Source organism: Lissotriton helveticus, chromosome 3_1, assembly GCF_964261635.1.
Source record: "Lissotriton helveticus chromosome 3_1, aLisHel1.1, whole genome shotgun sequence".
In the NCBI taxonomy this organism is placed as follows: Eukaryota; Metazoa; Chordata; class Amphibia; order Caudata; family Salamandridae; genus Lissotriton; species Lissotriton helveticus.
In genome coordinates this window covers 2,085,124,128-2,085,152,083 of record NC_136061.1, presented here as the reverse complement: position 1 = coordinate 2,085,152,083, position 27,956 = coordinate 2,085,124,128, and the positions used below count along the sequence as shown (strand labels likewise).

Here is a 27,956-nt window from a genome sequence, read left to right as displayed (position 1 = left end):
GCTTGAGAGGTCTTCTCTGCCACTGGCTGCAGCACAGCTGTATGGTCCCCGGTCATGTGGGAGCATCCTCACTCTCCCCGGCCCTAGCTCTGCATTCTGCTGTGCGGGGTTGTGGGAAGTACGGTCCTCCTCACATGACGGCACTTCAGGTATGTTACTAGGCAAAACCTGGGCCCCTGCAACACTCAGCCGACAAGCGGCCGCCCTGTAATCTCTTGGCATTTCCTGGGGCAGCGGTGGGAGGCTGAGCCCAGAGCTTGGATGATGCGTAGTTGCGCTATGAAAAGCGCACAGGGTTAGATAATAGGATGTATTTTTTATGATTGTTTTCACTCATGTATGTTTATATTGTGTATCACATACTTATTTCTGTTGAGTAATCTTTTGTGAACCATTTGCACATTAGTATTGTCTGCATATAGACTTCAATGTCTCTTCTGCTTTGAATATACTATAAAGCATTGAAAAAGATTGAAAGAAAAGGTATAAATAAAGTGCCAGATCAGATGAAAATAAATAGTTTGGTCTAGCGGTAATTTAAGATGCCAAAAACTACACAGGTCCTGGCCCCTTTCCTTGTCACAGATATTTTCTAAATGTGGCATTTTCAAACACAAGATTTTAAAACCGTCGCCCTAAAAATATGTGTTATTACATTAAGAATCCAGTGAGCCTAAACTTTATTTCTCCATCCTGTCCCAATAGAAAGTTATATGTGTAAGCTATTACAAAGCATCTCCCATGTTAGCCTATGGGACAGATAGCCTTTCAGTAGTGAAAAAATGAAAGTGGCAGTATTTCACTATCAGGACATGTAAAATACACCCACATATGTCCTACCTTTTACATACACTGCACCTGGGCCAACCTGAGGGGTTCCTTGCATGTAAGAAAAAGGAAGGTTGGGGCCTGGCAAGTGGGTGTTTGAAAGGTCCACATGGCAGTTTAAAACTGCATGCACAGACACTGCCGTGTTAAGTCTGAGATACATTTGCAGTGCTTGTCAGGTGGCTGGCACTGGCAGTTCTGCAGGCCGAATAGCAGCATTCGATTCAGAGGCCCTGGGCACACACACTGCACTGTACTAGGGACTTACCAGTAAATCAAATCTGCCAATCATGGATAACCAATCATAATAACCATTTACACAAAGAACACTAACCAAAATGAGGCCACTTTGTAACAAGAACCAAAGGATATCTATACATGATCATATGTTTAAGTGTCTGTCATCAATACATGGTGAAAGATTCTGCTCTTTCTTGGTTACAGAACATAAAGTTGCCCCAGCAGTGGATGAAAATAGCAAGTAACACATTCTGTAAATTCTCATGTAAAAATATTTTAGATCTCTCTCACTCTCTCAGTCAAGATATAAATATGTCTTAAAGAAGCAACTGTGCTAGGTTCAATGGAATTGCTGCATTTATAGTCCACGTGAACTGACCTCGTGCTTAGCAAATACCAGAATAAGAGTTCAGTACTACAGTGGTACTGAAGAAAGGGTAAGCAACATTACATTTGATGTGGAATCTTTTGTTTAATCTCTCTGATTGATCAATAACTTTAAGAAGAATAATAGTGATCAAGACAAACCTGTGATGACAAAGATACTGTTTGAGTAGACCAACTAACATACAAATTATGCATCTTCAGCCAAAGAATTCCAAAGAGCACAATGTAATTGATGGAAGGAATTATATCAGAAGACAAGAGTTCCATATGACCCACAAAAGAAACTTTCAAAGGAGAAAATATCTCTCAAAGAGGTCCTGAGGTTTATAGTGAGCCAGCGACAGTTCAAGTCATTTGTAGACCTTGCTTAACTGTCTTCGAAATAATATTCTTAGTGGCCCAGTCCAGATGAAGGAACATGTATGTATACGTTATTTGTGTAGTACAAACCCAGCCAAATGGCAGTGCAACGCTAAAGAGGGTCAAAGATGAGCATAAAGTCAATAAGTTATAGGAGAGGTAGACGAGTTGTGGACATCTAATGTACTGTGATGCAGTCTTCTTTAGAGAAGTGAGACTTCAATTCTTTCCTAAGTTGGAGAAATACTGGAGTGGTCTTGATGGAAATAAGAATATTGTTCCAGATTCTGGGTGCACAGATGAAAAGCTCTGCTGCGTTCGTTTTAATTTTTTATTCTACTTAGTCCCTTGTCTATGTGATGTCCTGGCTGCATTTTTACTAAGACCATTAGAGATGATGAGTTTGTCTGCAAGCTGAAGTTTGGTCCTGGTTGTGATGGCTTTGTAAATGAAGGCACCGATTTTGAAGGTGGTGCAGGATTGCAAGGGGAGCCAATGGAGGTCAATCAGGACTGGTCCTAGGATGCTTGTTTCCAGTCCAAGTAGGACCTGGCCTGGCAGTTCAGGCTGGACTGATCCCATTGGGCACAGGGTCAAGACTGATTTGCATATGGCTGGGTTCAAACTGGACTGGCATGGTGTGCAAAAAGACAATGGATTTAGGCCCACATCTCTGTACTGGGGTGAATGTTCTGCATTCTGTTCATCAATTGTTGTTTTAGCATTTGTCACCTTGAGTGGGACCGATAGCCCAGACGTGGGTCCCGTGCTCTCCATGCCACTGGAGTCATGCTTTCCTGGCTGATGAGGGGTGAAACCCAGTAACCAGTCCTAGGATGCTTTTTTCCAGTCCAGGGAGGACCTGGCCTGGCAGTTCGGGTGGACTGTTCCCATTAGGCACAGGGTCAAGACTGATTTGCATATGGCTCGGTTTAAACTGGAATGGCATGGTAAGCAAAAAAATGATGGATTTGGGCCCAGATCTCTGTACTGGGGTAAATGTATGACAGTGTTCTGCATTCTGTCCATCAATTGTTGTTTTTGCAGTTATATGTGACTAAAGCACCAAACAACTCCATATAGAAGTTGATGATAACAGAAGATAGTATCTAAGGTCAGGAGGGCATCATTTGGAATGAATAAGATAACAGTATTTGTGCTGCAGCATGTTCTGACTCTAAACTGGTAGAGATGGTTTCCATTCATGTGATTTTGGAGTTGATCATAGTTTGGTTTTTAAATTATATTGCTGATGAACGCTAGATTGGTAGGATCTGATCTATCCTGAGAGCTTGTGGGAAGAATTCTTGAGTGAGAGAGGAATTGACGGTGGTGAGCAGGAGTAGAAGAGTGTTTCCAGAGAGATCTATGATGAAGAATGAAGGTGAGACATCATCATCATCATCATCTTCATAAGAAGTGATTTTCAAAGAGTTGAGTATGTCAGTGAGATAGGGCTTTGAATGCTGGCCAATATAAAATTCCACCATAAGGGGTCAGGAAAAGAGATAAAGCAGTCTTCATATCATTGATATTCTGTTTGATCTTCTATTTTTTTCTAAAGCAGAGGATGATGGCATTTCACTTTTCTATGGAGAGAGGAATAGCTGGGTCTGTTCCGGTCGTGGCTTCATTGATTGTGTTTGTATAGTTCTTTTAAATGATTTCCCTTTAGCTGATGTGATAAGCTGTTTGCCTGCTGTATGAGGGATTTCAGTAGCATGAGATCCCCAGGAGTTCGGTTTGATTTTACCATTTTCTTTCCTTTCAGGTTGTTTATTGTCAGCAAAGTCTTTTCAGTACCAGGTTGCTTAAGGCTTTGACTTGCACTTATGTGTTATAAATGGGCATGGATGTTCAATTTCTCAAAAATGTTGTAGAAGTTGCTTAGAAGGTTATTGCTGTTCAATGTAGAGCTAATAGGGTGATAGATGAGTTCAAGCATTAATTTGTCTAAAGAGAAGTCTTTGAAAGATGTGGGGATTGGTTCCTCTTTTTTCTATTGACTTTCATTTGTTGTCAGAACTCTGAGCAGGGAGATAGGAATTACAAAGTGGTCAGTTTTATTCAAATGTATGGATTCTTGGTGATGTTGAGAAGACAAGTTTGATAGATGTGGCCTTTGGAGTGTGTTGCTTGTGTGATTCACAGTAATACGCTGAATGTGTCAATGAGGTTGAATAGGGTATCTCTTGTGTTTTTTTTGTTTATTTGTTTAGCTTGTGTTGTCTGGGAGATCAAAGTCGCTAAAGAGGGTGTTGTGGACATGTTGTGTGGATGTGGTGTTAAGGAGATCTAAGAATTCATCAATTACGTCCTTGTTCTGCCTTGAAGAACTGCAGATGAGATTAAAGGTGGGGTCTGAGTTGCAGAAAGTGGGACATTGCATTTCTGCAGCTCGATGAAGTTGTGTTTTGGTAGGTTGCCTAGGGTGCAAGATCAGGTGGACTTATGGGTGACGTGGCACATGCACCACTATTTCATGATGCCTAGTATTAACAACTATCCTTTCATCTGTTGTCAGAAAAAGAAGTAAAAGGAACAAATGATTATCAGTATGTTTCATAGAAGATCCAATAGAAGGTGATAAAAATGTTCTCCTGTCCACTTCTCAGAAGATGACTGGGTTCTTACAATATTACTCTGAGGCAGCTTAACACAGGCCAGAATCATATGCCTATCTTTCCCACATTGGAAACTAAACCTAGCCTTACAGCGGCACTCCTTTTACATTTGCATAGATCCTACTTTCACTCATCCCTAGTCATTGGGCCCACTAGAAAGAATCAAAATTGCATAACTTCCTCTGGATTTCCTTCCCTCCTTTCTTCTGTTTTGTAATCTCTTTGTAATTAAAAGCACTAAATCACTACCTTCAGGAACTGAAGTACAACATTGGAACAGCTTACTTTGTTGAATTCTGCTATGAGTAACAAAGCGAAGACAGCCTTGATCACTCAAGGCTAATCTCTAATAGCTGCCCTGATACCTGTTAACACTGTGACAGTTTTATTTTGGATACTTGTGTGTCCTATGTATAGATGTGAGGTGCTTTTTCCCCCTTTCCGGCCCCCCTGCTTTAATTAAAAAGAGACAAAAGGGCTGACCATTGAGACTGAAATTAATTTAAATTACCCTGAAAAGGCAAACTATCCCATACAATGGTAGTTCACAATATAAGCAACCGAATGCACATATAGGTAAATAATGGAAATAATTGTTATTAACAATAATCAGCATAAAAAATAGTTGGCACTTACTAAAGTCAGTAGTATCCGTGTTATTATACACACAAGAATGACATCTTGAGTTAGTACTGTACAATATCAATCTTACAACCTGCACAGCAAATGCAGGTATTGACAGTGTGTGCATAAATTAATGAGCTGTTTTTTTAAATTATTGCGTTTTTGTAACTAGCTGGTTACACATGGATCTATACAACAAACCATTGAATCTCTCGAGCAGTCCTCTAGAATTGAAACTGTGTCCTGAAAATGGCACAGATCCACAACTACTACTGTGCCAGTACTAGAAACCAGGTTCTGCTGGATAATGGGTACTATATTACTCACACAATGGGAAGGACACATACATAAGACTAAATCAGACTAAAAAAGGGAGAGGGAAAGAAAAAGAAAAGAGGAAAGTAAACTGGCCCACTTAGCTCCTGGATATAACAACCCAAGTTAGTAAATAACAAAGAAAGACATACCACAATTTGAATTATGAAAAAGAGTTATTTCAAAAGAGGATCCCAAGTGCAGATAACAAAATGGATTAAAACTAAGGGGGTGCCTGGCTATATTTTATTATGGGCACCACTTGGCAAGATTAAAAACATATACTGAGAGGGTATATGAGAGATCCAACGATTCCATTACCCCATCATCTGTGCCGGCAGAGGGAGCAGAGTGGCTCACACGACCACATCGCATCTTGACGAAAGTGTGACTACAGGGCAATGTTCCCATTCTATCCCCAGGGTTGGATTACGGTCATTGAAACTCAGGCACGCCTTTGAAGTGTATCTACTAAGGGCAAGTATGGCCATATATTCTCCCAACCATATAGTTAATGACTAGGAGGGAGGATTATGAATTATAAGGTATTTGTATCCTTAGGAAGGTCTTTGACTCTGCTGGGTGATTGAGATTGGCTTAAAATGTCAGCATAGCAGATAGGGTAATGGAGTTGTTAGTTCTCTCACATACCCTCTCAGCATATGTTTTTAATCCTGCCAAGTGGAGCCTATAATAAAATATAGGCGGCCACCCACTTAGACAGTTTTAATATATTTTGGTTTTTGCACCTGGGATCTCTCTTTTGAATTAACTCTTTTTCATAATTCTCTTTCAAAATATTATTGCTCCACCCTTAACGGTGGCTCGCGCCAAGGTGTGTCAGCGGCTCTATGATGAAACATGCCGCTATTTAGTGGGTGAGGACAATTTTAAAAACCCTAAGGGTTTTCCCAAATTGGTTGTGTGTCTTTCTTTGTTGTGCACCAACTTGGGTTGTCATGGTCAGGGGCGAAGTGGGCCAGTCCTCTTTCTTCTTTTCTTTTTCTTTTCACCTCCCTTTTTTTTAGTCTGATTTAGTCTTCTTGTTTTGTGAATTATGTGGATCTCTAGGGACGATAAGAGAAGGCGTAATCTTTTGTCCCTTCTGGATGTGAGTAGGATAATGGGTACTGCCCTATCCCATGGTGCCTGGCTACTTACCGATAGAGTCAGCGAGCAAATCTAGTCCTTTAGATGGTGCAGGGGGTGAAAATGACTACTAGGGAAACCTGTGAGCAATCAAAAGGTGACAGGTTGCAACTATCTAATGTTTTCATCCTTCCAAGGTTGGTATGAAAAGTACCACTCATTTGGATGATATTAACATAAATGATGTGCTGTTGTGATATTTCTGTACTGAAATGTGGTATCACTTTTTCAAAGTCCATATTTTGTTTCAGGTAAAGGTTGTGATCCAAGGTAGCCAGTCACCGAATTTGGCTGAACTTAGTTTCAGGCCCTAGTAACAGGGGTGGATAGAAGAGACTCCAGTCATCTAGTTAATTACTCACCTAGTCAATTAGTTTCTTTCATTCCTCCTAATTCTCCTCTTGTCCATTTGACACCAGGAAAGTCTCCATGGGTGACTGAGCCTGTGTGCCCACCCCAAATGTATGGCCAGCGGATTTAGCAACTACTTCTCTGTGGTCACTCCAAACCAGTTCTGGGTGTGGACCGTCTCCCATTGGGTTTGGAGCCTGCCTGCCTGACATGGGGAACAAAGTAAGAGCCTGCCAGGTGCCAGCTGACATTTGCCTTTCACAGGGTAGGGCTCTTTGAAGTTATTCAAGTTCCCAGGCACTGCCCTCTGGACATCCTACCAAGGTAACAATAACACCTCCCCACTCCAAAAGCTGTTGTCCTATTCTAGGGGCATTTTCTGCACCTCATGAAGGGGCTATTGGGCAGCCAGATAATAATTAGAGCATATGCAAATGGGCCCTAGAATGTTTAGGCTGGGAAATGGTAACTTTCCGAAAGCAGTTTTTCCATAATAGTTATAAAAGTGTGATTTCATAATTAAAATTGGATATTGAACAACTATTAAAAAGCATTATAAATATATTACTAGCTGGTTCCTAACTTAACTTAGTGATATTAAATGTAATTTTGAAACCCAATATTTTCTATGGAACAGCCAGACTTGCCACAGTGGAAATAGCTTTTGGGGCATACTGTACTGATATATCTAATATTAAACATTTATATGTCCTACTTTTATATACCATGCACTCTGCCTATTAGGCAATAAGGCATACTTAAGGGTCACTTATAAATATTTCAAAGGTTTTGACCAATCAAAAGGGGGTATTTGGACAGGTCGAATTTGCAGTTTAAAACTGCAATACCCTGCTACAAATGGTAGACCTGCACTCATGTTTACACTGTTACTTAAGTGGATGGCACAATGGGTTCCGCAGCCCACTGGCGACATTTAACCTACAGGTCCTAGACACCGACTTGGATTAAGTCATGTGCGCACTTTATAATGAGTATAGACAATAAAAAAATAACAGTTTCTTGAAGGGCCTGTAGACTACTAGTAGTTCTACCATTGTGTTCTGCAGATAGCCACTGGAATGTAAAAGTTATTCATGAAGAAAAGGCCTATATGGAGGTATGTCTTTTGAACTGATTTGATCTCTGTTGAAAGCATTGCCTGATGTTATTCCCTATTTATTGCTCACAGTGTCTGTGAAAAAGTGGTTTATTGCTTGGGTTTGGTGGTAATCCACCTCAAGTAATAAAGTCACTAAATTGGCAAGTTCAGTCAAAGGTTTCAGTGATTTGAATCTGAGCTAGCTATGGCACAGAACAGAAAGACTTGACTTAAAAAGAGAGAAAGAAATATAATAAGTAAAATCACACTGTAGACAAGGACCTAGTTGTGGTTTCTGATAGGCAATGAGTCCTGATCCCCTGTCATAAAGGCTGTTCAGTGCCAGCAGGATATCTTTCTGTCCTTGGAATTTAAGTGGAAGAGGTTCAACCTCCTCAGGTCCTTCTCACAGGTCACAGATGACAAATGCAGCAGGTTCAGTCCTCCTGATATCTATTCCCTAGTCCAGCAGAAGTCTGGGAAAAAACTAGTATTTAATGTTCAAAAACCTGTATGTGTGTGCATTACGCTAGGATACTCCTAGTTCCTCTCTCACCAGTAGAGTAAAGGATCTCAGACCATGACCTATTTTGCAGTAGCTCCTGTTTGCCTTACTGGAAACATGGACAAAATGCCATGTGCCAAGGCATTTTTAAAATGGCGAAATGCTTCAACCACACTAAACTTGGGTTCCGAGGGCTTATTCAGGCCACACACAGTCTGGGAATAGCTGGATGGACTTCAGCATTGAATTGGAGTTTTAAATATTATTTGTGAGAAAGAGGATCTATTAATAATGGCACTATTCCTGACTATTTCCAGAAAGGTCTCAATTTAAACCTGAACTCTATTCTTGGTAGCTTTAGAACAGAGCAGACAGGCTTAAGTTAGGAGAAGTATGTAAAGAATGCATCGCACCAAACTAGATGAAAAAGTAGAAAACACAACATAATAGAAATTTGTTAGGGCCAAGTCTAACAAAATTACACTCCAATTTATAAAGATAGAGAAAATGTAATGATCAAATAGACACCAAAATGTCAGATGTAGGGGAAGGGAGATATGATTTTTCAAAGTTTTCGATGTTTCTAGCAGCAAAAAAGTGCAAAGCGCCAACGATAGGTATCTGATTGTACAAAACAGGGTGAAAGTCAAAAGTTAAGGCTAACCACGATGGAGCATGGCTTGGTCTGGTGGACAGTTTACATTCTGATAAAATATTTTTCTGGAGAAAAATCTCATTGACCGGGTTGTCAGCAGGACGGCCTGCAAGTTGGATCCAATGTGGGGCTTGTCATCAATGGCAGGAAAATTCTGAGTGGACGAACTCTAATGTCTGTACGCACAAAGGTCTTGTCGGTGGTTGGGTACCCAACAAAATCTACCTTAGTGAAATCCCTATATGTTTACACTTAAAAACTTTTCTAAAAGTCATACTTCGTCCTACGGGGAACATCTGGTGGTAGCCACTGGTTCATTTGCCAAAATGTTTGAAAAAGGTTTCTAAGTGTCCAGTCTTATGTTCTTGGAGGGGAGAAGAGTATGCTCTAACACCAGGTAAGGGTGCAGGACCTTTTGGGCAAAACCTGGGGGTTAGGACCCTCCCAGAACCACCACCAAGTCGAGTTGAAATTGGTCAACTTGGATAAACGGTTTCTTGGGCTTCTTGCAGCTTTTGTGTACCTGGAGGTGATTGCCCAACTAACCCCAGGAGACTACTCTTAAGTCCTTGGTACAAGTGAAAGCAGCTCCAGGCCTTCAGGTTCCTTCCACTGTTTACAGTAAGTGCAGTCATTTTTCAGGATTAGCAGTGCAGTTCTCCTTCTGTCTCCCACAGGGCCAGAAGTGTCCTGAAGAAGGTATGGTATGAAGGGGTACGATATTTGTTCTATTTCCTGACAACAATTTACACCTCCCATTAGACTGCTAGGTAACAGATAGGGATTTAATCTGAAAAGGCTGCTACGGGCTTTAGGCAAGAAAATGCCAATATTCTAAAAGTGGAATTTAAAAAAAAGTCATTTAAAATCCAACTTTACCATCAGATTGAATTTTAAACGCCTATTAATATGTCAACAACTCATGGTTCTAGCTATTCCCAAACTAAAGTTATATATTAAAAGGCGCTATGATGTCACCCATGACTTTTCTATGTGAGAGCCAGCCTTACCACAGTAAAGAAACTACTTTGGAGATTGTTTCACTGCCTGGACTTGTAAAACTTACATACACAGGTCCTACTTTTTAAATACCAATCACCCTTCCCTGTGAGCATTTAGGGCCTACCTTAGGAGTGACATAGAGTTACTAAAAAGGAGAGTTTAGGGCTGGTGTAGGGATTATTTTGCCAGGTCGAATTTGTGGATTTAAAACTACAAACTCGGGGCATGGCCAAGATGGCGGAGTGAGCGGACGTATCTTCCCTGAGCTCCGCTCCCGCCGGGCCCACAGCATCTATAGCGCACCAAGATCCCAATTCACCTTTGTGGTCCCGTATTCTGGCTGGCAGAAGTGGTGGAGGGAATGGAGCTGCACTGTTCGTCCGTGACGGGCCTTCTGTGAGTCCCGTGTTCAACCCAGTCGCTGAGAGCGGTGGGACGGCCCTCACTGCGGAGCTTGCTGGGGCTGCATCGGAGCTACCAGAGGCCTACCACAGGGTGAGGCGCCCTTTGTGATTCGATCTCTTTGGGAGGGTACTCTCTGAGCTTCTTTGAGGTCTGGCCGGTAGAGAGCCCACCCTTTAGGGGGGCTGGGTCTGTCCCCCTCCGCATAGCAGAGCCTTGGACTATCAGCTTGGGAGAGCCATCTGACAACCCCCCCTGTGTGCGGATCACCTCGAGGTGTGGAGAGGAGCTTGGCAGTTCGCACCACTGCAGGAGGTGTGGGCGCGTACCGGTGACTGGCTGTGATGGCGCGGGAAGACCTTCTCACCAACTCCGTCTGACCTCCTTGCTCTACCATCAAAACCTGCCACATTCTTCGCTTGTCGGCCTGAAGATGGCGACCACAAAAGGTAGGAAGGACAGGTCAGTGCGAGACCTTTTGCTGAAAGCGGTGGCAGATGCTTCGGGCCCTGGTGCGAGGTTGGCGGGAGACAGCTCGGACACCAGAGAGTTTTTGGAGTCTCTCTTTGCCTCTCAGAGGGAGGACATTCTGCCTGTCAAGACAGACCTGCAGGCGGATCTCCAGGAGGTCAGGCGCGATGTGGACGCGGTGGGAGAGCGTGTCTCTGCCTTGGAGGACTCCACAACAGCGAGGGACGAGGAGATCGCAACGCTTCAACAAGAAGTTCTGAGACTACGTGAACAGCACTTGGACCGTCAGACGCACACCGAGGACCTGGAAAACAGATCCCGGAGGAACAATAATCGCATCCTGGCGGTTGCTAAGGCGGTGGAGGGTAAGGACCTTGTGGGCTTTGTGCAAGATGTCTTCCACATGATCCTGGACACTCCATCGGACTCCTCAGTCAAGATAGATTGATGTCACCGGGTTGGTCCCCCTCGTCAGTCGAACCGCCCCTCTGCGGACATCCTGATTTTCGTCCATGATTACACTATAAAAGAGGAGATCCTCAGGGTGGCCCACAACAAGCAGCCTCTACATTTCAGGGACCACACGCCTCAGCTTTTTGAAGACTTGGCAGCTAGCACACTCCAGAAGAGGAAGGAATTTTGCCCCATAACAAATTATCTGCGCTCACAGAACATTTCTTATGCTTGGGGCCATCATTTTCGCCTCATTTTCCGGCTTGACGGGAAGCTCACACAAGTCTCTTCCATTACTGAAGCTTGCAGAGTGTTGAAGTTGTCCCCGACGAGCTGCCCTCCTCTCAGTATGCTGCAGTGCAGGGTTCACAACAGTCTCAAAATCGTGGTTCTCTGAACACCCGAACCGCTGACCGCCTTCACCCTGACCAGGCCACCAACCTCAAGGAACGCTCTGCTGTTCTTCGAACCCTGACAGGCGCTGAGGGGGATTCGCTGGACAGTAATGACTGAGGGTTATGTGTCTTGGGGATTATGCCACTTTTTGGGCCTGGTGGGGGCAGACGGGATGTTTTGTTCCTTCGGTGGAGATGACCCTCACTTACTTGACAGTCACCTTTGATGTGATGTTCTGTTGTTTTGGGGTTTGTTTGTTTTGTTGTTCTGGGGGTGGGTGGGTCCTTCCTATGGTGAGCTTTTTAGTCATGTACGCTGAGATATGTTATACCTGCCTAGACTTATTCACCCTGTCCTTGCAGCACTCCACTCCTTACTGGGGCTCCTGGCCCTTCTCTATAGTGCCTAACGGTCCTTTCCCTATTGATGGCAGTCCAGATTGTTAGTTATAATGTCAAGGGCCTTACCAATCCCACTAAACGGAAGGCTGTGCTATCCTTACTTGAGAACACGCGTGGAGATGTGTGCCTACTCCAAGAAACGCACCTCTTCCTCAGTGACACATACCGCATGCAACACAAGGCGTTCCCGGTGCAATTTTGGTCCTCGGGGAAACGGAAAACAGGAGTGGAGGCCATCTTGCTTTCCATGCATTTTAGAGGCTTGGTTGTGGGTACAGTCACAGAGATATCGGGCGACTGCTTGCAGTACGACTCCTATAGGGTCCACCATTACCACGATAGCCTCTCTCTACTCTCCCAATGATCACCAAGAGGAATTCCTGCTTAATGCTCTGGCCGAAGTGTTGCGTTCACCTGACTCTCTGGTGGTGATAGGAGGGGACCTGAACTTGGTTATGGATGCACAGGTAGATCGCTCTTGGTCGAGAACAGGCGGCGCTGGCGCTCTATCAGGGACGGGGAGGGCTTGGTTGGACGATTATGTGCTTAGAGTTGCTTGGCGATGTTTGCACCCTGATAAAAGGGACTATACGTTTTACTCCGCGGCTCACAAAACCTAAGCTCGGCAGGATCACTTCCTTGTCACTCGTTGGCGCTTACGGGACTCACTCCTGCGATCCCACTCTATGGTGGAAGGTCTCCACAGTACCCTGACAGATTACCTGAAGCTCAACGACAATGGCTCCTCTCCCCAGGCGTCCGTTTGGGAGGCGCTTAAGTTAGTTGCGCGGGGGGCTCTTATCTCTAGGACGGCCTACGATGACAACAATAGGCGGGAGAAACATCAAGAATTCGAAGGCTGAGTGCGGGAACTCGAAGCCATTCACAAGCGCACGGGTGCCCCTCGTATCAGGCACCAGTTAGAGAGGGAGCGGCAACAATTGAAACGCTTGGACCTTGATAGGGCCAAATATGCAGTACTATGACTGAAACATAAGTATTATGTTGGTTCTAACAAGGGAGGCCATATGCTGGCACATTGTTTCGTTGCCAACAGCAGGCCCAGGCAGTGAAGGTGATCCAAGAAGCCCATGGATTAGAGGCGACAAATGATCCTGCTATAGCCGGAGCCTTCTGGGCGTTTTATGCAGGGCTATGTTCCGCCGAGTCCTCAGGCCTTCTTGATCCTCATGAGTACTTATGGGATGCAGCTGCAACCTCCCTCCCAGGGCAGGAAGCGGAAGGACTGGAGGCCCCCATTTGAATAGAAGAGGCGATATCCGCCATAGCTCGGTTGAAACCTCTAAAACTGTTGGGCCCGGAAACATTTTGTACGGAATTGGCACCAATGCTCACCCGACTGTTCAACTCCTTCTTGGACATGGGCACTCTTACGACCTCTATGCTACAGGCCATGATTTCTGGTATTCCCAAATCAGGAAAAGATCGAGCGCTTTGCAGTTCCTACCGCTCCATTTCCCTGCTAAATATTGACGCCAAACTGTTTTCAAGTGTCTTAGCCCATAGGCTCAACCCCTTCTGCCCTGCTTTATAGACCCGGATCAGTTGGGTTTCATTCCGGAGAGGCAGTGCGGGGATAACACGAAGAGGATTTGTCATATAATTGGGGAAGAGGCGCTACTGCTGGCGGTAGACGCCGAGAAAGCCTTCAAACGTGTGCATTGGCCGTACCTCTTTGTCACGTTAAAATGCTTTGGTATAGGACCCAAGTTCCGTAAGTGGGTGGCTAGTATCTATAACGCCCCTTCCATGCAAGTCAGGGTCAATGCCGTACTTTCCGAAAGCTTTAGGGTGGGGAGGGGCATCGGACAGGGTTGTCCGCTCTCCCCATTGCTATTTGCTCTATATATGGAGCCTCTTGCCCAGAGGCTTTAGGACGATCCGCAGGTGATCCCATTCAGTGCCGATCACCACCTTATCAGCCTCTACGCCGACGATGTAATTCTTTCGTTGGCGCACCCTCTAACCTCCATGCCAACCATCGTATCAGCCCTGCAGGCCTTCAGCCAGGTTTCTGGCTTCAAGGTAAACTTACAAAAATCGCAGGTACTGAATCTCACTGTGGGGCCCTGTACGGTGGCGGATTTGCAGGCCCACGTTGATTTTGACTGGGTGATGGAGGGCATTACATACCTCGGATTGACTCTGCACTCTAGCTTAGATAGGACAGTGGAAGCAAATTACTCCTCCCTACTCTCTCACATTAGGACAGACCTTGCCTACTGGAAATGGCTACCCCAGTCTTGGCTCGGCAGAAAAATTAATGTTCAACCCCAGGCTCTCTATGTGTTTCAGACTCTTCGCCTGCAGCCCCCGCTGCATGCACTCACACGTATCCAGATGGAGATTGAGCGCTTTATCTGGGGTTCTATTTCACCCAGGTTGCAGAAAACCTTCCTACGATGTCCTAAGAAGGATAGGGGGTTGGCCTTACCTAATCTCATTCCTTATTACCAAGCCTCGATTTTGCGTTACATTGTGGAGTGCAACTGTCCCATGACGGATAAACACTGGGTATTTATGGCTCAGTCAGTAGCGGGTAGGCATATTTGGAGGGAGTGTTGGTTACCCAGGTCAGCGCGTTCATGGGGTCTTTACTCCTCACCAGTCACTCGACCTACCATGGTAGCATGGGACAAGGTGTCTCAATGAGCGAATCTCACCACTTTCCCCTCTCCCTTGTCTCCCATCTTTTCGAACCCCGATTTTCATCCGGGCATGGGCAAGGGTGTAGGCACACGTTGGGTGGCGGGAGGGTGTAAACGAGTGGGGCAGTTGTTTGATTTGGATGGCCATATCCCTTTTAAGGAACTTCGAGAGGACTATCATTTGACAGACTCTGATCTTTTTCTCCACGCCCAACTGTGCCACTGGACTACGGCCCCCCTGGTGCAGCCCCTGGTCAGCAGGCCGCTGGTGCCATTTGAGAAGTGGCTCTTCCTGAAAAAGAACAACCGCAGGATTATTTCAGAGCTCTACGCCTTTCTCACGCCTGAGTCAAAGGGAACCCGCTCTGCGTGGCAGAAGTGGTGGGAGATAGAGATTGGCCACACCTTAACAGACAAGGAGTGGGAGGACATTTTCTACAGATCACATCATTTCGCACACTCAATGGGACACACAGAAACTGCATATAAAATAGTTTCTTATTGTAACTATAACCCGGCCCAGCTTGCTAAGTGGAACTCCCAGAATGATGGAATCTGCTTGCGTGGCTGTGGGAGTCCTGGGACCCTTCTTCACTTGCTGTGGAACTGCCCCAAACTAACACGATATTGGGACGCTGTCCTTGATAAGATTGATAGAGCCTTTGACTCTACTATTCCGAGGTTTCCCGCATACACCATACTAGGACTTCCCAATGCTTTGACCTTCCCCTTGCGTTCACTTAAAGGCAAGCAGATCGCTCTTGCCTTGAATGCTAGAAGACTGATAGGATCCCCGACCGTTCCCAGTGGCTGCTCCAGTTGTGGTCCCTTCTCGGTATGGAACATTTATCCATGGCCCTATTATGGGACACATCTGAATATTCTAAGGTCTGGGCTCCTTTCATAGCGATTTTGTCTTTTAAATTTCAGGAACTATTTGCCCTGCCTAGCTACGTCTCCTGAAATTGATTCCCGAGGATGTGGCAGTGGTGCAGAGCAACCGCCCCTAACGTATCCGCCCTCTTCTCACGCGGATTGTTATTCTTTGTGCAGCTACAAAGTGTAGGCTTTAGCTCGAGGGGGGCTCACCATGGGGGAGGGAGAGTGGGGTGGGGGGGTCTAGGTTTAGAGGTTTAGACTTTTTGTTAGTTACAGTATATCTCCTTTTGTCCTTTTTTCCCCTTTGGTTGTTCTTATCCTTTAAAGGTAGTCATACTTGCTTTACAGGTGCTGCGGAGTATTTTATTGACACCTTTACTGAAGCATGGGTGGTGCTCTGGATCGGGCATTGTTTTTATCTTTACGCTGTTCTGCTTGCCATTTCTTCCAAGTTGCCTTATGCGGCCGGCCCTTGATGGGTTGTAGGCGACATGCTGTGTTATGTAAAGGTATAATTGATGGTTGGACCATGTACTATGCCCTCTCTTTCATGTTTGCAAATTCTCCGGCCCACAGGGTTCTAGGCGCTAATGTTCTATATGCTATTTGCCATGTATACTGCCAATAAAAACCAATTTAATTCTAAAACTGCAAACTTAGGCTGCAGTTCCATTGTCTCTTTAGTAGTGGCACAAACAGTCCACTAGTAAAATTGAACTTACTCTTCCTGGGTACAATAGGTGCCATATACTAGGGACTTGCAGCTAAGTTAAATATGCCAATCAGGGATTAGTGAATACTACATGTTTTTAGGGAGTCAGGGCACCTACGCTGTGCACTGGATGGCACCGACCCAGTGTTCAAAAAGTCCACACATCAGCAGCATCGGTCCAAAAATTGGTGGCATGCACAAAGATATATATTAAAAATAGTTTGATTATTTTTCTATCTGATCCCGTTCCTGAGATAGCAGTATTACTGTTGTGTCAGTACTCTTGTTTTCTACATAGGACAGCTTGGCCTACACAGTGAAAATTGCTTTTAGGGTCTTGTCAATCAATCAATCAGTCCATTTATAGAGGGCACTACTCACTCATGAGGGTCTCAAGGCGCTGGAGGGGATGGGGAGTGGGGGGCGGAATGCTGCTACAGCTCAAACAGCCAGGTCTTGGGAAGTCTTCTGAAGGTCAGCAGGTCCTGGGTCTGTCGCAGGTGGATGGGGAGGGTGTTCCATGTCATGGCGGCGAGGTGGGAGAATGATCTGCCCCGGTGGTTATTTGGTGGATGTGTTGAACGGGGGCGAGGTCAGCGGAATTCAGCAACAAATGGGAGTGACCAGGCAAAAAGGGGTATTGTCTCACAGTTTCTTTCATTAATCTTCCTATATACTTTAACTACTCATTGGTTGTGTTATTTCTTTTCAGTGGTTTGGAAATCTTGTGACTCCAAAATGGTGGAATGATGTCTGGCTGAAGGAGGGCTTTGCATCCTATGTTGAATACTTGGGCGTTGATCATGTTGAACCATCCTGGAATTTTGTAAGTTTGCAGAACATTAACAATTGCGTTTAATTACATGTGCCAGAAATACTAAAGAGAGATCTTACATGTACTTAGATTACTTACCCATGTCTATATGCCTCCTGAGAAATCTGTTTTGCTAAACGAAATCGATGTTCAATTGTATGTATTATTTGAATGGCAAATGAAAATGTCTACAAATGAAGTGTAGCATGCAAATAATTCTTACTGTGGTAATGCACATATTGTTTAGGGAAATCTTAGTACTAGTTGTGTGCTAAAAAAAGGTGCAAGTTAAACATGTCTGACTGCTGTGTGAATATGAGATTTGCTGTGCATCTATGGACAATGCTCTGTTGCAATATTACACCATTATATCTTTATGAATGTGTGTCTTAAACTTGCTCTCCAAATCCAATACCTCAATTTAACTGCACAGTAAATACTCAAATACACTTGTCAATATTCTGTGTTTAATGCAGAATAAAATTTCAATAAAGAGGAAGATCAGGGAGTTTACCTTGTTAAAGGGAAAATCAATTTGAGCAATAGTGGAATTAAATAATCACGTACACCAAATTGACATTGGCGAGCGTGAGTGAGGAAAGAGGAGCCGAGTTTTTCAGAACTATGTGTGCTACACTGAGCGCAGAGTAGGGAAAACTTGGCAAATTCCTCAAATGGAGCAAAGTTCACCACCCAAGCCTAATTTGAACAACACGCACACACCAGTGACACAATAAATACACCACAGAAGAGAATCCAAACAATATTATAATAATTAACTCATAAATTGTATCTAAACATAGACCAGAAAAACATGACATGTATCATAAATTAGTTTGCCAATTAGACAATTGTCATAACATCACAGATAGTGCAATAAAGTAAATAAATGTTTGTTTCACATGGAATAGAAGCACTGTCCTTGCCCACAAAGGGGATCCTGAAATAATACTTGTTATCCTAACAATGCAAGGCAAAAACGACATACATTATAACACATCTGAGTCTATAATGCCGGTTAGGTCAAACATAAATCATGGCTGCTGGGCAAACAATGCCAGTCCTGGAAATGTGAGAAAACACTACAAACATCACTACCTTAGGGAACAAATATGAAGCAGTTTGGTAATGCAAGCAAACATATAAATCACCATAAAATATACCTGAGAATGAAAAACACCATAACCATATGTCACATTACATCAGGGGACATAATGCAGCAGAAATTGAAGGAAAGGCATACCACTGCATGACAGTATAGGGCAGCTGTGCTCTTATTAATTACAGTATGGGGATTCAGGCCAACTGTGGGGGCAAAATGCCGGCCCTTCTGCTTAGGGCTTTATGGTAATCAGTATTTCCAGGGCCAAGCAGGATCAACACCTTCGCCGAGAGTTCATTCCAACTTGCAGATGAGAGTTTCAGTGCCCCTAGGTATGTGCAGCAAAGTAGGGAGGAAAACACAGTAACCTCTGTTGGCAATATGGTCAAATGCAGCTGCCTGCGAGCATGCAGGTCAGCTGAGGGAGTCATAGGGCTTGCAGGCCAACTGCAGATGGAGGACACCTCCCCTAGTATCTCCTGGGCGGCCCACTAGAAAAATAGATATATTGGGGGGACTCTTGACAGCCGGGGTTCCCCTCAGAGAACACAGCACTGCACACGATGGAATTCAAGACAGTTTCACTCCGCTCCCCCCTCTCTGGATGCTGTCCCTCCCGCAGGCACTGGATGCAATTCTAGAGGCCACAGCAGGCAGCACAGGAGGAATCTTCTCGTGGCGAGGTGACTTCCCCACCAATAGGGACCCCTACCAGGGGAATTTCGGCTGGCCAACGATAAAGCCACAAATTGACATGTGGTGCTGGGGTCCCTAGCAAAGGTAAGAGTGCCTTCGATCAGCACCTCCCCTCCTCAGTAACTGAAGGTCATGGTCTCCCCAGCTTGCACACAACAAGGGACTTCGCTGGGCCCCACAATCATGCTCACTGCTCTTGATTCAGGATGTCCGCACCCTGGTCGCCTTCCAGGTTAACACGACCCAGGACTTAAATGTATCATTCCCCAAGCATTACTGTTATCGCTGCAAATAGCCAATAAAGTGCTCACCATGCGTTTACATTGCTGCCCAGAACTAGAAATAAAATAACTCACCAGGCACTAAGTTTTCACAACAACAGGGCAGGCCACCAGGCCCGGGGAGATCACTGGGGGCACCCAGAAGGAACATATGCAGCAGGCCACAACCCAGAGTCCTTCTTGCAGCCCAGCAGGTCACAGGTCAGCACAACACACAAGGGAGTTCAATAGTGGTTTCTCCTGGCAACACAACAGTTCCTTCTGGCAAGGTGCGGTCTGTAGATTCAGCAGTGTCTGGTTACAAGTCCAAGCAGTGTCTTAAATCATGGGTTCACAGCCCCTGTGCTCATAATGACTTGGATGCGGCAGTAACTTCAATACAACTTTAGAAGCCCCATTCATCCCCCAACCCTGGCTTCAGACACACTAGAGGTGGCAGAGACAGCACTGTGAAAGGCAGACAAAGCCCTATTCAGGTGACAACTCTTCCCACCTCTATCCCAGGAAGACTCATCAGGATATGCAGGCACATCTCAGTTCCCAATGTGACTTGTCTAGCGTAGAAGCACAAAATGGGCCCGTCAGTCTAAACCAGACGTTGATTGGAGTCTGGCTGTAAGGCACAAAGAGTCAATTCAATAGCACACATAAATCCAACTTCTAAAAAGTGGCATTTCTAAAATAGTAACAAGTAGCTTTCACCAATAAGTAGGATTTATCACCACTATTCCAAACATATCAAACTTGGCAATGCTTCCCCTTCCCTATCAGAAATTACCACTAAAACACACATCAGGGAGTTCTCAATGCAAACCTATAAGAAGAGCAGACTCACAGCAGTGAACACCAAATAGGCTGTTTGTCACTACCAGGACATATTATATAAAACCAAAAGCACATGGCCTACCTTTTACCTACACAGTACACTGTCCATTAAGCTACCTTGGACCTACCTTAGCGGTGACACATAGATCTAGTAAAATAGGAGTTTCAGACTTAACAAGCACTTTAAATGCCAAGTCACTCTGGGAGTAAACTGCTCATGTTGGCCCTGCCGTACTTCTGTGGGTGGCCAAGCAGCACTGCAGGCTCAAAAGTAGCATTTAATTTTCAGGTCCTGGGTATATGGGATACCACTGTTCAAGGGACTTATAGGTAAATTAAATATGTCAAACAGGTGTAGACTAAGTTTACAAGAGAGAGCACATCCGCTTTAGCACTGATCAGTAGTCGTAAGGTGCCCAGAGTAAAAAAATTTTTTTAAAAACAGGTACGAAAAATACAGGAGGGAGGCAAACATTTCGGGATAACCCTTCAAAAAGAGCCAGGTCCAACACCTGGTAATCCACATAGAAGCTAAGTTATGGGTTGTGCCAGCTGGGGCAGCCTTGCATACCAGAAAAATTGGACTGGAATATGGACTACAGGAGGGCTCATTCACCTCCAAATGCAACATTTTGGATGCCTCATCCTTGATTCTGGCTTTTACCTTGTCATACAAGCTGTAGATGTTATTCTTGACAAGCATGCTGTTACTGTGTCTATGACAATGGTACACTAATTAGTGAGCCATGGGGTCAGTAAGAAGAGAGAGATGAACTGCCTCAACAGGTAGCACAGTCCTTCTGTTACTCTAGGGTCAAGGTATTAGAGAGGATAACTCCTTCCACCAACCTGTCCTGGGAGGGACTTGCTCTCCTCCACCTTACCATCGTCTGTTACCAAGAGTGTAGCGACTTTGGACCTCTCGAGTCGGGCTTGAGGTGGTTCATATGCACTATCCTTAAGTGGTTCTTGGCTGTCTTGAGCTTCACCAAGTAGATAATCTCCTCTTCCTGCTCTTTCACCTTGTAGAACCCAGTCTGCTGATCCTTGAAGGTCTGGGGCACCACAGGCTCCATCAACCACACCTTTTAGGCAGGCTGATATTGGTATTTATTTATTTATAAAGTTTTCTATAGCACAAGCATGACCCTAGAGGGTATTAGAGCGCCTTTTATAACAACGTTCAGAGACAATAGAAGTAGAGGGTAATATACATACATTCAATTTACAGGTAGACAGTGGTAGGTAAGGTATCATAGGATGAAAAACAGTAATGTAAGAAGAATGAAAGTCTTAGTATGTGAATTTGTTCATTAGAAGCATTTTCACTTCTTTTTTGAAGGAGGAGGAGGAAGGGATCCTTCGAACATCTGGTGGTAATGAATTCCAAATCTTCGGTGCGATACATGAGAAGGCTCTGCAGCATGTTCTTTTTGTGTGGAAGGATTGTGGTTTCAATAGTCATGCGCAGCACTTTGTGAATGTCTGCAACCTTCTCACCGCTCAAGCTTTTGTGCTAAGTAACTTGGGGTTTTGGTGTGATGGTCTTTTTGGGACATGCAGGTGGACTTTAGTTGTATTCTTGCCTCATATGGTAGCCAGTCAAATGCTGTTAAGGTCGGAGAAATGTTGTCTTTTTGTTCCGGAGACGAGCCTGGCTGCAGCATTCAGTGAGGCCCTCAGCGGGGCCAGCTTGCATTTGAGAAGATCGCATAGGGTGGTGCTTCCGTAATCCAATCTTGGTAACACTAGGGCTTGTACTGCTATTTTTAAGGCAACCTGTGGGAGGAAGGGTTTAAGTTTTCTTAGAATACTCATCTGATGATTAGCTCCTTGGCATTACTGATATGCACCTGCATATTCTTTTCTTTTTCAATCTGTTTATTAACAAATTGTCAGGTCACTTCATTACAGTTAGAGAATTGGTCCCTACAGCACATTTCTGAAAATTTGATCGAAACATGTCATAGTATGTTATACACAGCAGAAAAGAACAGTTCAATAGCATGAAAATCAAGGTGATGATGGTTTTTCAAGGGAGGGGAGAAGAGGGGGTTCACAAATATTGCCACAATATACATTTCATTTATCCCAGACAGCCATCCATTTTTGTGGGCAGCCGCTTGCAACATATACAGTTTTTTTCCCTAAGCATACTCCAGTCCATGTCCGCCTTCCAGGCTCCCAGTGTAGGCGGTGCCGCCGCTCCCCGTAGACTGGCAATATTTATTTTGGCCACCATTTGACCAAGAGTCCCCCGGAGTTTGCCCTTGTTGTTGAGGTCCGTGGGCTCCCACACATTCAAAAGGCACTGCTTGGCTTCGGGCCGAATCGCAACTCCCCAGACTGTACCCATGCACTCGTGCACCTTTCTCAAGCATTCCTGAATCAGCGCACACTCCCATATAATATGCATAAAAGCGCCCCAAAGTCCACACTGTCTCCTACACAGCCCCTCAATAGCCCTACCCATGTGTACCAGTCTGGTACCAGAGATATAGATCCTCTGTAAGATTTTTAGTTGGACAAGTCACAATCTAGATGAAATGGCACTTTCCCTAGGGGAGGACACTGCCTCCTGCCATTCTTCATCATCTACTTCTAGCCCATCCCTCTGCCATCGCCCCCTCAATGATACACAAGGGGATCCGGTACACTGTTAATGAGTTTTTTGTACGTGAGGAAGATGGCCTTGTCTGGTAGGTATCCATCAAGCAGTCTGTCCTCCAGGGGGGAGGATTCCGGTGGAGAAGACCCTGCAGGGAGGTTAGTTTGGAGAGAGTGTCAGATTTGCATATATCTGAAATATTCGCTATCCTCTAACTCGTGCGACTGTTGGAATGAGGCAAATGAAACCACCCCATCTGCTCCCCATAGATCCCCAAATTGGGATAGCCCAATTAGGTCCCATTTGTCAAAACCATTTGTCTTCCCTGAGGAACCCCACTTGTTCACTGTCCCATAATGGAGTTGCGAGTGTGAGTTTTTGAGTACCTATTGGGTCTGGAGTAGATAGCCCTCCTAAAATTTCCCCCTGGAAGTAGCCACCTGTCCATTCTGTAACCTGGTTAATCTCCGACATGATAAGTGCAGTGGTTCACGACTGCAAGATGGGCCGCCCAGTAGTATTTTTTAATGTCGGGGAGCCCTATGCCTCCGTCGTACCATCCGAGTGTGAGTTTGTGTTGTGCTATACACGGTCTACCATCCCTAATAAGTCTCTCTGGATGCTCTCGATGTCATTGAAGAACCTAGTCGGAACCAGGTCAGGGAAGTTCTGTCGGGCATACAGGAAGCCCGGAAGGGTCATTATCTTAAAAAGTGCTGCACGTCCCAACAGTGAAAACGGTGGCATCTTCCAGGTCGCGGCATCGTGTCTGAACCTCTGTAGTGGGGGAAGAAGATTACGCTCATAGCGAAGTTTGGTATTGGCTGTGATTAAAATGCCCAGGTATTTAAATTCCTCTGGTGCTGTTGATATGGGGCAGCCATGTGGTAGGGAGGGAGGGGCACCATGTAGAACGTACAACAGCGGCTTGCTCCAGTTAATTCTATAACTAGAGTTTCTCCCAAAGCTGGTAAAGATATCAAGAATGACTCGCAGTGACTTCTGGGGAGAGGCGAGATATAAGAGGATGTCGTCTGCATACAGGGAGATTCCCACCCTTCCGCCCACTTAAGTCCCCTGATGGAAGTGTCTCTTTGTATCCAAGAAACCAGAAGCTCAAAGGAAAGAGCTAAGAGCAAGGGCGTGAGTGGACAGCCCTGTCGAGTTCCCCTGCTAAGGGTGAACACCTCAGATATCTTGTTGTTGACTACCACTTGGGACAGTGGTTCTGCATATAGGAGCTTCAACCACCCAATGAAGTTAGGGCCGAAGCCCAACTTCTTGAGGACCGCCATTAGATATGCCCATTCGAGTGTATCGAACGCCATAGTGGTCTCCAGCAAAACTACTACTGCATCTTCTTTAATGGTGGCCAGCCGCCCCATTACTCCACGTAGTCTTCGCAAGTTGAGCATTGTATTGCGATGAGGCATGAAGCCTGACTGAGCTGGACGTACCAATTTGCAGATTACCTTTTTTAGTCGGCTTGCCAACAGCTTAGCTAGGATTTTGGGTTCTGCATTTAACAGGGAGCTGGTCCTCTAGGAAGAGCATTCATCTTTAAGCTTCCCTTCCTTATGTATGGTGACCAACGTAGCTATACGTTGATCACACAGGAGTTGGCCACAGTCCCTGCTTTCCTCAAACGTTCCTGAGATACTGGGCCAGCTTATCAGGTTTAAGCTTAAAAAGCTCAATGGAAGCTGAATGGGCAGTCTGTTTGGGCCTAAGGCCTTCCCTGGCTGAAGAGTTCTGATTGCAGTTGCAATTTCATCATTCGTTAGTGCAGTGTCTAATGATTGACGTTCTGAGTCTGTAAGAGTAGGCAGTGTGATGTCTACGAGAAGTGCTGAGGAGTTCTCCTCCGGTAAATCTTAGCCGCTTTGATACACCTTTTTTCTAGTGGTCTGCAAACTCAAGAACAATGTCGTGGGGTTCTGTATGCCCTCTCATTCTTGTCTAACCATGCTATCAGTTTGGCCGCTTTTTCCCCCTGGTCATACAGTCTGCCATGTCTGTTTTGACCATGTCGGTCGCAACAACTATTCAGTTTTCTTTAGTTGTAGCTGATGGAGGGTGTCTTGGTTCTCCCACTCCTCCACTAGAGGAGGGGGAAAGGCAGACAAAGCCCTATTCAGGTGACAACTCTTCCCACCTCTATCCCAGGAAGACTCATCAGGATATGCAGGCACATCTCAGTTCCCAATGTGACTTGTCTAGCTTAGAAGCACAAAATGGGCCCGTCAGTCTAAACCAGACGTTGATTGGAGTCTGGCTGTAAGGCACAAAGAGTCAATTCAATAGCACACATAAATCCAACTTCTAAAAAGTGGCATTTCTAAAATAGTAACAAGTAGCTTTCACCAATAAGTAGGATTTATCACCACTATTCCAAACATTCCAAACACTTCCTCCTCAAGGCGGAGGAGATCTTGCTCTAGACAAGTCATGTCTTTGACTTTTTCTTTGCGGGACCCAGCGATGGCCGACAATGCATGCCCCCTGATGACTGTCTTGAACGCCTTCCAGAGGGTGGTAGGAGAATAAACCGAGCCTTCGTTGTCTTGGAAGTGATGGTCGAGAGTGCACCTGCATTTTCAAGTGTTTGTCTAGGGTTATTCCCAATGATTAAGCAGAGTCAATGATGTGGGGAGAGCAGTTAATGGTTGTTAGGTGCTTCAGCCAGGGGTCTATCTTTGGTGTGTGGTTGAGGGGAGATGAGGAGGAACTCCCTTTTGTTGGTGTTAAGCATGAGGTGGTTGCTGGTGAGCCAATTTTGAGTGTTCTGCATAATGGCTTTGAGGGAGATGAAGTCCACTGGGGAAGAGATTTTCATATACAGTTGTGTGTCATCTGCATACACGTGATAAAGAATGTTCGTAGAGTTCAGCGCGTTTGCCAGGGGTTCCATTATTAGATTGAAATGGATGGGTGATAGTGCAGAGCCCTGTGGAACTCCTGAGGTGACCATGGACGGTTGAGAGAGGGATTGCTTCATCTTTGGGTTCTGTTGTTTAGGAAAGAGGTAAGCCATTGTAGTAGGGACAATAGGTTGTCATGTTTAACCGTGTCGAAAGCAGAGGATAAGTCAAGAAGAATCAAAAGACATGATTAATTGTGGTCTAGCATTTTTAATATGTCGTCCATATGGGGGGTGAGTTCTGATTCAGTACTATGTCCTTGACGGAAGCCAGATTGGTGTTGATCTAGAAGATTGAAGTTCTCAATGTGGTTGCATAGTTGTGTTTGCACACATTTTTCTAGTAGGTTCACCAGAGTGGGGATGTTGGATATCGGGCGGTAGTTGTTGAGATCAGAGGAGAGGGAATTGGCTTTTTTTTATTATGGGTGTAACCTGCCCTACTTTGAGGCAATCAGGTATAGTGCCTTGCTTAAGAGAGGCGTTTACAATCTTTGACAATAAGGGAAGAATAGATGTTTTTATCATTTTGAATATGGCAGGAGGTAGTGGATCAATTAAGTGATTGGAGGGATTAATCGCTAGAAGGAGTGTTGTAGATGTCATTTTCAGTGTAGGTCGAGAAGGTGTGCCAGGAGGCATTGTTTTTTGGGACTCCCAACGATGTAGTAAATTGGGCCTTGACATGGGAGTGGGTTGTAGACTCATGATCGGAATCTGGTAGAAGAGCATTTTTAGATTGAAGGTGGAGTCCAGTGGTTGTTGTTTTTTCTAAGAATAAATTGGCCCTCTTTGTTCTGTAGAGTTTGATCAGTTGAACGATTGCTGCTTAACTATTTCAATTAGTTTTTTAGGCCGATTAATCGTTTGGTTCAGCTGAGTTCTAAAAAAGACCGGCCTTGCCTTTAAAATCTTCCTGTTGTATGTATTCCTCAGTGCTCTAATGTGATTTAGGTGTTCCATAAAGGGTGCCGAACACCATACTCTTTCTGCTGATCTTAGTTTGCGTCGGTCAAAGTTCAGATTCTCATTGAACCATGGTTTAGAGATTTTGGTGGAAAAGTTTTTTTGTTGAAGGGGGCTGTTGAGTTAAGTATTTCAAGAATAGTGGAATTGTAGAAGTCTGTGAGGACATGAACGTCTACCATGCCTGCTTCGGGGATGAGATTGGTTTTGCATCTGTTTGCTAGGTCTATAGGATTGATGTGTTGGGTATTACTTTTCCCTTGTTTTGTGTTCATTGGTTGACATCTTTTTGGGGTCAACTTAATATTTGTAGAGAAGAAGATGCTGTGATGGTCAGACCAATCGCAGGGGATAATGGAATCTAATGTGACATTGTTTATTTTTGCCTTGATGAGGTCCAATGTTTCTCCCTTGTTGTGGGTTGGACTGTCAAAGATGATTGTTTGTATTGTTGTTCCAAAGGAGATTGAAGTCTCCTAGGTAGATCTGCGACCACGGGGTGATATATTATGTGGAGTTTTCTAATGATGCAGTTGTTGTTTGTGATGTTGATGCAAAGATAGTCACATGTAGATAGAGAGATGATGTCTGTTTGATTAACTGAGATTGTGCTTCAGTAAATGCAAGCTACCACACAGCCAGGTTTCACAGCTCTGTCTAAGCGGATTATGTCATGGCTGGGGGGGAGGGGGCAATAGGTCTAGGATAGGTGACGTGGAGCTATTTAGCCATGTTTCAGTAAGGATAACAATGTCAAACTCATTTGAGAGGATGAGATCGTAGATTTCGGACGTATGCTTGCTGGCTGATCTGCAATTGAGAAGTACGCACTTCAGTTTGCTAGTGTAGTGGGTGAGGTCTGTCTGCTCTATGTCGATATTTTTGAGGTTTTTGCTGTTTATAGATATGTGGCTGTGAGTGGGTTCTCTGTAAGGGTTAGTTTGAATGGTTTGTATACTATTCTGTGGAGGCTTGCTATTGTCTAAAGGACTGGAATAAGATAGGAGGAGGTTGCGTATGTCATTGTCCGATAACTCAGCAATTAGTCTCTTGGGATGAGAAGGGTCATTTGGGGAAAGTATGGTATTATTAATAGTTTACTCGGGTGAAGTTTTTGGGCGATATATCTGTACATTTGGTGATTGATTCGGTTCACATGGCACTAGTGGCTCTTTGAGAATATAGGAGTTCTGTGGTGATGGTTGATAGATTCTGTATTTCG

The 27,956-nt window shown here is 44.7% G+C and overlaps 1 protein-coding gene across 1 annotated transcript in view; it reads left to right on the top strand.

Moving 5' to 3' along the window:
• The window catches only part of LOC144824117 (aminopeptidase N-like), a 532,705-nt gene that overhangs the window by 137,293 nt on the left and 367,456 nt on the right, over positions 1–27,956 (top strand). Inside the window, exon 6 of the mRNA XM_078683229.1 lies at positions 17,235–17,348. Within this exon, the coding sequence (XP_078539355.1) occupies positions 17,235–17,348 (114 nt within the window). The remainder of the gene's footprint in view (positions 1–17,234; positions 17,349–27,956) is intronic.